At 54.4% G+C, this 10,266-nt stretch overlaps 1 protein-coding gene across 4 annotated transcripts in view; it reads left to right on the forward strand.

The window, feature by feature from the left end:
• ADGRD2 (adhesion G protein-coupled receptor D2) overlaps positions 1-10,022 on the forward strand; it is a 44,229-nt gene extending 34,207 nt beyond the window's left edge. For 3 of the 4 annotated variants that reach the window (XM_075112250.1, XM_075112248.1, XM_075112249.1), the window contains 6 exons: positions 1,071-1,112; positions 1,327-1,380; positions 1,746-1,890; positions 2,453-2,511; positions 5,104-5,134; positions 6,257-7,692. In XM_075112250.1, the coding sequence (XP_074968351.1) occupies positions 1,071-1,112; positions 1,327-1,380; positions 1,746-1,890; positions 2,453-2,511; positions 5,104-5,134; positions 6,257-6,372 (447 nt within the window). In that variant the 3' untranslated portion in view covers positions 6,373-7,692. Of the gene's footprint in view, positions 1-1,070; positions 1,113-1,326; positions 1,381-1,745; positions 1,891-2,452; positions 2,512-5,103; positions 5,135-6,256; positions 7,693-8,756 lie in introns of those variants that run through there. The other variant, XM_075112251.1, reaches the window with a different exon arrangement.
• Positions 10,023-10,266: the final 244 nt, after the last annotated feature.

The raw sequence follows: 10,266 nt of genomic DNA on the forward strand, positions 1-10,266 counted from the left end.
TCATGGCATGGCGCCAGGGTACTGCTACCATTATGCCTGCCAAGAGCTCACAGATGAAGAGCAAGGCTCATTGAAGACAAGATGGATTACTTTTCTTGCTGCAGCTGATTTATCTAGCTGCGATAACAAACACCCCGCAGATATAACATAAATCTGGTGGGCCAGATAGGGCTGCCTTAAGGCCAAAATCATTGGTCTGGAGCTGTAATTAGCTCAGGCTGTGGCCTCCAGGCAACGCTCACTCTGGCCCTGCCCCGGACACTTTCCATGAGCACAGCCCGCACTGGCCCCAGGTGTGTAGCCGTGGCCGGGCGTTTGGTTGTGGCCAAGCACATCGTTGCTCACTGGTCCTCGATGTGTGCATGCAACAGTGCCAGTTCAGCAAGTAAACTTGTCGGTGGCCAAAACTGTGCTGCCGGAGGCCCAGCATGCCGGTGAGAAGGAATGTCCAGATTGGGGCTGCAAAGCCTCTGGCTCTGTGCCCCACTGAATTTGGGTCAGAGAGTCCTTTTAATGCTGTGGTCTGTCACTGCATGGGACAGAGGAACTGTCCCCAGCGTCATGCTGCACTTGGTCTGCCAGAGGCTGGCAAAAGCCCCCCCAGGGTCAGCGCTCAGTGGGAAGGAAGGTCTGCTTCCCAGATTTCAGTTCCCCTAACAATTAATTCCTGGTGGTTTCTGCTTTTGAGATCTGAAGGAGGTGTTTTGGGGGGATTTTGTATGCACAGGTGAACGGGAGTACGTGAGAGCTTTGGGCTCAGGAAGCTGAGGGCCCAGTGAGATATGCCTGCTCCCCCCAGCTGAGGTGGGGGGAGAGGAGAAGGAAGACGGACTGAGTCAGGGACCGTCTCTCCTTTGGACTCTCCATGAAGGGCCTAATCTCACGTGTCATTTTAAGGAAGGCCCTTCCAGCCCAGCTGTTCCTGGCTGTGCTGTGCCCACCGTCTGTGCCTCTTCCCCATAGCCTGGGTCCCCACCCATTCTAGTGCTCATCAAACTCATTTCCTCCCATGCAAAGTAGCACAAACCAGCTGTACATCTCTAACCCTTCCTGTTCTCTCTCCTTTTCAGGGCCTATACATATTCCTGGTCTATGCAATCTATAACAGTGAGGTAAGAGATGCCCCTATTTGGGGCTCAGTCACTCGTCACAGCAACTGTTTATTAGCAGTCAAGGAGGTAGCTGGAGTTGTAGTAGGTGCAACAGGCAGCACAGCTGTGTCTGTGCTTCTGCGACAGCGACTGTTTTTTCTCCATGACTTGCTGGAGGATCTCTTGCTCTGCTAGAGCTGCTGTGGCCCTCTCTAACATCCTTGCTCTGCTCCAGGTGAGGAATGCTATCCAGAGGATGAAGGACAAGAAGAAAGCACTCTCATTTACAGTAAGTTGTAAGGAAGCCCTGCTGCCCCCTTCGTTTGTCATGTACCTGCCAGAGGAGGGCCCTAGGTGTACGTTTGGACTACTTTGAGGAGATGATGTTGGAAAGAAGTCCTATTTTTCTCCCCACTTTTCCTGTGTAGGGAGAGTAGCAGAGGCTGTCTCGCTTTTGTGCTTTCCTGTTAGACAAAGCAGACCCAAAGATAATCTACCCTGTTTAGGCAGCAGCCTGCTGTACCAGGGTGGGATGGGAGTCAAAGTCCCAGGGGCCACAGTACAGATGAAATCCATCTTTCAGGTTGGACCTAGATCCAGCAAAGACGCATGTTGCAGTTTTCTCTGTCCTGCATCTCTTCCCTGTTGTTACAGAACTGCTCGCATCCCATCAACTACTTATCAAGTCCAAGAAACACGACTTCCTGGGAGACAGGGAAACTGAGTCCTTCTGCAGCTGAGAGTGCCTTGTCGAGCCCTGTGCAGAAAGACCCTCCGGTGAAGAACATCACCAACAAAGGTAAACAGGATTGTAATTGCTGTTGGCCCAGGCTGTGTGATGAGACCACAGTAAAATGTTATTCCCAAGGCTTGAATTTCAAGCGCACGTTCACTTGGCGCTGCGTTGAACTCATTTGCACACTGTGTGAGCACTTGGGGTCTGGTGCTGCAAACGCAGCACGGGATGAAGGATTCCCAGGGAAGGAAGGGACTGTGTGCATGTGGATCTCAGAGGGATCGGGCTCATGCCTGCAGGCTGGCTGGGCGTGGGCATGAGGGTCTCATCACCATGTTAAGCAGCATTGCATTCTCTTGAGGCAAGAATCCATGTTTGTGTCTTAAAAATTAATTTTCTGGAGAAGGGGAGGCAAAGGTGGCAGTAGAAAAGAGGGTTTTTAGCTTCTGTGAAAAAAGGTGTTGCATGCTCCAGGCAGTTTGTGGGTGCAGTTATGCAGGTAACCTATTTGGTCCCTTTGCTTCAGTGGGCGATACTTAGGGGACACAAAGCACCGAGTTCTTGGTAAAGGATGAATATTTCTACTCTCTAGTCTGCAAACTCATTGTTCTGCTTCACCCCCTAGGAAATTTTGGAGCCAAAATTCCCATGGGGATTTCATCGATTATGTCACCTGAGAGACCGGTATGTAATGTCTTCTGTTATTCTTCCACCTTTGCCCATACACAGAGCATAGTAGTTACGTAGGAATGGTGTCTAACGGTTCCAGTGAGGGGCTGGGACTGGGGACACCTGGTCGTGTTACCAGCTCTGGCACAAATTCAGTGTTTTATGTTGAGCAAGTCCCAGAAGCTGCGTGACTCGTCCACCCCGTGCGCAGACTGCAGGTAACACCGATCCCCTCTGTCCTGGGCATTACAGATGTTGCTGGGTGTTGGTGAGGGAGCAGGCAGCGTGCTAGCACAGCATCCACGCTCTCCTCCTGAGGACCAGTCCATGCACACAGCCCATCTATCAAAACCAAGGGGTTTTGATACACATCCTGAAGACCCTGGTTTATTAAAATACATACTCATTATTACCAGCATATTAAGCCATTTAAATCCTTTGAGATGCGTGTTTTTGTGCCCATGGTGGCTGCTCCTGGTAGTCAAGCCAGATGCAGCAGAGTGTTTGCCGTCTTCTGTAGGAGCATAAGATGGAGAGCAAGGTGGGCTGGCAGGTCCTGGCCAGTGACCTGCCTTGGCAGGGCTTGGCTCGGGAGGCGATTGCCTGAGCTGGGGCTGGCCTGGACAGGGGCAGGCAGCCGACGACATCAGGGAAGAATGCATGTTCTGGGGGGAGGAGGCCCCAAAACCGCCAATTTCCAAGGCAAGAGCTCACCCCTGAGCTGATGGGGAACCAGCCCCGCTGCTGTGCCGGGAGGGTGGTTGTAGCAGAGGCATAAGTGAACAGAAGGAGCCAGTGAATTTGAGCCAGTAAAGCACCAAGCAGAGGCTGGTATGGATCAAGGCAGGAGGCTTCCCCCAGGGACAGCAAATTGAACACAAGCAGCAGGGACTTGCTGTCCCTGCGGTGGGCGAGCGGCATCCGTCCAGGGAGGGCAGGCCGGGTTGCGCTGCCTGCGGGGGTGTGATGTAGAGCTCAGTGAGGTGTGGACTAAAGCAGGGAACAATTTAAATTTGACTACTCCAATACCACTTCCATCTCTCACTATTGAAATGATCATCAGTCCTTGTGCACTTGACATACAAGTGCTGTAATTTCCTCAGAATAAAATCCAATGCTACTTTCATATGAGTCTCTCACTGAAGGATCTCTCTCCCTCTCTAATATTTATCCTTTGAAAACCTGTGTCACATAGACAGCTCTTATTTATCCAATAGATAATACTTCTGTAGCTGGCATACCGTTCTGAAGCCACTCAATAAAATCTATATTTTCATCTCTCATGATTTATATTGCGGTTAATGCCATTCCTCCCCTCGTGCTGAATGCCGACCAGGATTCATTCACAGGTGATGCTTTTCTCAGCCAGCCAGGTGCTGGCTGTGTAAACTGGGTCCAGGACTAAGCTCCTGGCACCAGATACGAGACGTGGGCCAAAGGGATTAGCCCAGAGGCTGGAGTTTCCTGAGGCAGGGAGCATTAAGAGGCAGCAGATCACCTAAATGCCAAGGCCGTGGCATTTCCTCGCAGGCGAAGACAGCGCTTTCCCCTGTGTGAGGGTCACCGAGGATTTCGCTGCATCTTTGCTGCTTAAACATTGCATTTTTAGTGTACTTGTTTCCTTTCTAATGAACATGGATGCAGCAGCCTTCAAAAGGTGAGACTGCTGCCGGTGCCTGCCTGGGGAGAGGGGCCACAGCCCCCTGCCCATGCAGACAGGTGCTGCGGCAGTGCGGCTCTTGGTGCTCCACGGCTGCGAGCCCCATGGCGCCGAGCCGGCCAGGGCTGCGGGGAGCTTCTGTCCGAGGCCCGTCTTCACTGAGAGGTGGTCGGCGCAGCTGGGCCCTGGGTAGGTGCTACCCTCCCCTGGGTAGGTGCTGCTTTCTGTGCTCCTTAGTTATGTAAGTCAGTGCTGTTTTTCCTGCTCCCTGGCTAAATGAGTCATGGCACTCGCCGGAGGAGCGGTGAATTAAGAATGTCACTGGCAGCTGCACAATAGTTTGGATGAAGAGAAGACGCTACTTAAAAACGTTTGAAAACACTTAAAATGACAAAACACTGAGCGGGTGAAGATACAAACACAGACAAGATGTTCTTTGTGTTTCAGCTTTTTTAAATGTTGTTTGGTGATATTTATTGCTGTTGGGCTGGGAGCAGGGATTTCACACCTCACAGAGCATTAACCATCACTTAAGCACAGGGTGCAGGCTTGTGTGTGCTCTTTCCACAACAGCACGGGGGAGAAAGTTCTCTCTCCTCTTCTGGATTTTCCTGTGGTCTCCAGCACGGTGTCCAGCCCTCTGGGTCACCTCCGGGCTGGAGGGATCCCCAGAGAGGGCGAGCGGAGCGGGGCGGCACCTCATCCCGCAGGCACTGCTGAGAGGTGCAGCTGTGCCCAGGGACACTCTGCAAGGTGCCCATCCCTCAGGGACTGGGATGAAGGCTCCAGTTCCCAGCCTGTGCAGTGGCTCAGTGGGAGGGAGAGTGTGGTGCAGCAGCTGGGTGCTGGGGGAGCCCTGCCTGGCCCCAGGGAGTGTGCCGGGGGGTTGCCAGCAGCGAAGCCATCAGACATTACCTTCTGCTAACAAATGTTCTCCCCTCTTTCAGGCTGTAGAGCTGACAGCGTTCAAATCCTCAGGTAACATTCGCCTACATAATTTTATTTAATTTTTGTTACTGCTGATACTGTTTTCTGTGGTTGCATGGTGGAGTGCTGCCCAGAGGGCAGGCGATTTTTGCTCGGGCTTTAGGAAGCATTTTATTTCCAGACTGCCCTGATGGGTGCAGTCCTGGCCAGGCTGTTGGGAGATCCATGTCCCCCTGAACAGATGAGGGAGAGGCGGGGGTGTGAAGCCCCAGCAGCTCTGCCGGTGCTGCCTGCGCTGCCTCTCCCTGGCAGCGCCGGTGGCTCAGCCAAGGGTGCCCGTCTCGCAGCACCGGTCTGGTTCCTCCCCGTGTCTCTGCACCTTCCTTGCTGCATCTCCATTTCTGCAGCTTGCTGCACACCAGCTCCCTGGGCCCCTCCGTGACAGCGAAGCAACGGGTTGTGCCTTGGCCGGCAGCAGAGGGACAGTGGGTACCTGCAGGTGCCTGATGCCGAGCACGCTGCCTGTTCACCCCAACACGGCCGGTCCTCGAGGCACAGCAGGGACTGGCTCACCTCGCTGCTTGGCAAGACCCGGGCTACTTTCAGGCGGGGCAACAGCTCTTTGCTGCCATGGGGTATTTTAAACCAGCAGCTGCTACAGAAAGCACCGGCGGGTGTTAGAAGTGACTTGCTCCCAAAGAAGGGCAGCCAGGGAAGGTGGGGTGTTCAGACGGGGCTGGATTTATGAGCTTAAAAGCAGCCATTTAGCTGCTTCTCTTTCAGGTTGTAGAAAGGCCAATGTCACCATGGAGGTGGGTAGAATTAAAACCAGAAATCCCTTCCTAAGCCCTAGACCTCTGCTCAAATGCAGCGCTGGGGAGAGGCCGGCCAGCCACAGCTCCCTGCGCCTGCCCTGACTGCCCTGCCTGGCTTTGGGCAAGTCACCAGCTCCTCTGGGTACAGGTGTAGCATATTTAGCTTTATTTTTTGTTACCAACCACTGCTGAGTACACCCAGCATACTTGGTGCAGTCTCTGGATGGGGTCACTCAAGCAGACAGTGCAGTGAAGAAGCACCAAGGATGGATTGATATTATTTTTTCTGCATTGTTACATTTTCTTTTGTCAAAGGAAGCAGTGCATTAGCAGGTTTCTGATTTTGCTCCACATTAAGTGTCTAAGCAGGGCATGCTTAGACTATTTTCGAGACGATGCCACCCAGAAGCATTGCAGCTTTCCTCCCCACAGTGGACACATGAGCAAGGCAGAAACGGTGGCATCCAGGAGTAAATGTCCTGCGGCATTTCAGGCGTAGGAGTGTGGTCTCAGAGACAGCAAGACCTACACCCAGCACGTGCATTTGTGCTCGGTCCCCCACACTCTCACCCTCACCTGCTCCTGCATACTTTAATCTAGCCACATGTGCAATTAAACTCCAGCTGTGAAAAGAGGCGGGTTGTTTAGTTTGGTTTTGTTTTCTTAGGTAAGCCTTCAGCGTATTTTTAAAAGCCTGGGTCTGCCCAGAGGATGGTGGGGCTGCCGGGCTGGGCTCAGTGCCTGCCCTCCAGTGCGCCAGCTGATGCACAGCGGCCGTGGAAGCAGCTGGTGGGTGCAGGGCAGCGCTGTGCACGGCCACCCTCTCTGCTAGCACTGAGAGCAGGTCCTCGTGCGCCCCGGGGCGAGGGAGCCCTTGGTTGGGCAGTCCTTCAGCCTGGGGTGAACGAGAAGATCTCCTTGAACCAGAAGAGCCACTCCTCTGCACACTTGTGTACGTGCAAGCTGGTGTGCGGCACAGCCGGCTACGCTGCGCTGCTCGGAGGCGCCAGGCTCAAAGACAAGTGCTTCCAGCATTTAAAAAAAAAAAAAGGCAGTTATGCCCAGCTGTAGTAATGCCTGGAGGACCCCAGGGAAGCTCAGCATTGCACAGACTCCCATCTTCACAGCTTTTTCAACAGAGCAAAATGCTGTGTAGCTCTTGGGGATAACCGCTGCCAGGGGAAGCAAACCATAAAACTGTGTGCTTGGTGATGAACAAGAGATAAATCATTTCAACAGACACTGCTTCCCCTCTTCTATTTGTTTTCTCCCAAAATAGTTTACTGAAAAGAGATGTATTTTGCCCCAAGTATCTTTATTTGAAAATTTCCAGCCAGCTCTAATGAAAATTATGGTGGTACGAGCAGCGGGCTTGCAGGAGGTCATGCAGAGACCAGCAGGAGCCTGCCTGCCCTGCAGTCCAGCGGGGAGAGCTGGTGGGCAGGAGTAGTGCTGGGCACTGGTGGGAGACTCGGGCCTTAAAACGACTTGCTTGCAATCTCCTAGGAAAGCTGTGCTGGATGTGGGATCCACCTCTTCTCTGCTCTGGCACCTCAACTGCGCTCCCGAGAGAGCTGAGGGCATCACGCTGGCCCCACGTGCAAGAGGCAGCCAGTGGGTGCACAGGGGGAGGTGGGGATGGGCTCCCAGCAGAGCCTTAACACGTGTGAGGGTGAGGGCAGATAAAATGCGGGTAGATACCAGGCCAGTTTCAGAACCACAGAAATGAGGAGTTTTGCAGCGTGGCTGTGGCCAGGATGCAGGTGTGAGCTGCGCACTGCCCTGTGGATTCCTCCCCGCCTCTCCACCCCCAATATTAGGGCTCCCCCCGCAAGGACTCAATTCACTCGGAGGGGCCGCACGTTTCCGCAGTAATGAGCTCCGGCCCAGCTGTTCAAAGCTGCGCGCTGCAGCGAGCGCACTGCCCGGATTCATTACACCCTTTATGTAAGCAGGGGATGGCCGGGGGGGGGGTTTCACATATTTGCACAAACAATAAATACCATCTTCCTTGTCTTGGCAAACAAGAGCTCCAAGAGGCCTCCACATCCTCCATCTCTTCAAGTGATGGCTGCTTTGTTTCCCCACGATAATTTCATTATTCTGTTTGAATACATTTATATGTTGCTAAGCCACACATAGCAACATGGATCTTGTCTCCATGGCCCAGCCTTTCTGTGATCAATATTGAGTAATTCTGCAACTCTCACCATACCACGTTAAATAAGATTGGGTTTAAAATAATAAGGAAATTATGAACCTTTGGGATTCAAAGCCAGTAAAGCACCTGAGTGTTGTGGACACTCAGGGAAATGCAGACCCCCCCCATGCAGACCCTGCTGGGCCACCCTGCGGTGGGATCACCGCTGCCGTCCATGCCATGGTCCTTCCCGACAGGCAGAGGCACCTTATGCCCTGACGGAAGGAGGTGCAGCCCGTGTGACATCAGTGCGCTCTGCCACAGTAGCGCTGGTATTTTCATTAAATCCCATTTAAACCTCATTCTTCAGCACTCTCAGAGCTTGGTGCTGTGCACAGTGGGCTAATTACTGAGCAGGGGGAAGAAAAGATTTCTCCTTGCAGCCCCAACCCCATGCACAGAGGCTGCTTTGGCTCCCTGCCATAAGGGCCATATTTCAGAGACCCCTGAAGGGGCAGTGGGGGCTGTGGGTTGGCAGAGCCACACCAGCGAAAGGCAGGGCTGGCCGTGCTCCATCCTGTATTCTCCACCCTATGGCAGGTTTGGGCTGTGCTTTCTCCCAGCACACTGTGGGACTCCCACCAGTGCACCCGCTGCCCCAGACCCCTGCCCTCCCCTCCCTGCCGGCACAGCTGAGACCATCTCTCTTTTGCTTTAGGTTTCTGAGAAGTTTCTGGGTGACGGGTCCACAACGCTGAGGCTCTTCCAGCAGCCAGGAGGGTGGCAGGTCGGAGGAGCTGACTTCCATGCGGAGGGCTGTCCCGGCCCAGGCAGAATTGTTAGCCCTGTGCTTCTTCCTAGCAGCATGTGCAGACAAAACGAAGGCAGGACTGGGGTAGCGTGGGGTCTCACGGGGCTTCATCTGCTGCTGCAGACTGTCCTGCTCCTGGCCAGGGGCAGCAACCAACAGGCAGGTACTCTTCGTGACTCCTGCCCAGCCTGCGTGCCGGCCCGGGGGTCCCCACGGCTCGTGTAGCCTCTGCTGGCGCAGCCAAGCCTGGCCTGGTGCGGCGCTGCCACCAGCCACCCCGCGGCACCGCCGGCAGCGTGTGGTTGTGTGTGTTGCTGCCAGTAGAGCTTGTTTAGCATGGGGGACCTGGGGCACGTGGCATGGGAGAAAGCCCGGCTTTGCCCATGGCAGCCGTGCCCAGGCAGAGCTCCCGTGCCGGCGGGGACGGCTGCCTTCCCCAGCCCTGCTGCCGGCCCAGCACACCGCCCTGCTGGGCAGGGCTGGGGATGGGACGTGTAGGAAGCACATGCACTAAGGAAGGCAGCAGCTGACTTCAGTAGCATCTTCTGCTGTTTAGGACAAAAATCCTTTGCCTGCTCCTCCCGGGGCTCCCGCCCCGCTGGCGTGGCCCCTCACCAGCTGGGGTCACAGTTTCTCTCCCCCTGTTCTTTGCATCTGACTCGTTCTCCTGTTACCTCCCTAGTGTTTAGAGCACATAAAATGTGTTGGGGTTTTTGCTGATTATGATGACAGTAAATGCTGATTTTAAAGGCAACCTTCTCTCCTCATTGCAATGTATGCATGGGAATGGGCTCGTGTTCAGGCGCAGCAGCGTGCCGTGGCTGAGCGCATGGGAGGGCAGTCTGGCTGCGGTGCCGGAGACCCGGGCCCTGCACTCGCCCGTGCGCTGTCTCCCGTGTTGCGCTGCATTCCCTGGTCTCAGCACAGTGTGTGCTGGCCAGTATGGATTTAAGCGCTGTTGGGAAGTGCAGCCCTGGAGCAGCCCTGTGCTGGTCAGAAGCGTGAGATGTGAGTGCAGCCCATCACTCCGGTTAGCAGTCAGCCAAGCAGCCTCTCCAGCTGCTGGGATCGGGGAGAGCCAGTGCATGGGGCACTTCCCAGCACTGGAATACTTACAGACAGGTCATCAAAGCTATTGCAGAGCTCTGTGCTTTGCTGCGGGTTTGCTCCCTGCTGCAGTGCACAGCATGCCGGGGACGCTCGGCCACGGTGACCACCAAGGGCTACATGAAAAATCCCGTGTCTAAGCTAATTGCCCATAAATGTTGTCATTCGTGAGCTCACTTGCAAAACACTCAGAGTCGCTATGGCAATTCCCAGCAGCACTTTGAACCAGATCCTGAGTCACTGATGCCTTGAGTCACACCACAGCAGCGACCCCCCTCCTGCAGCCGGAGTGTCCCGGTCCTGCCGAAGG

Source organism: Phalacrocorax aristotelis, chromosome 17, assembly GCF_949628215.1.
Source record: "Phalacrocorax aristotelis chromosome 17, bGulAri2.1, whole genome shotgun sequence".
Lineage (NCBI taxonomy): Eukaryota > Metazoa > Chordata > Aves > Suliformes > Phalacrocoracidae > Phalacrocorax > Phalacrocorax aristotelis.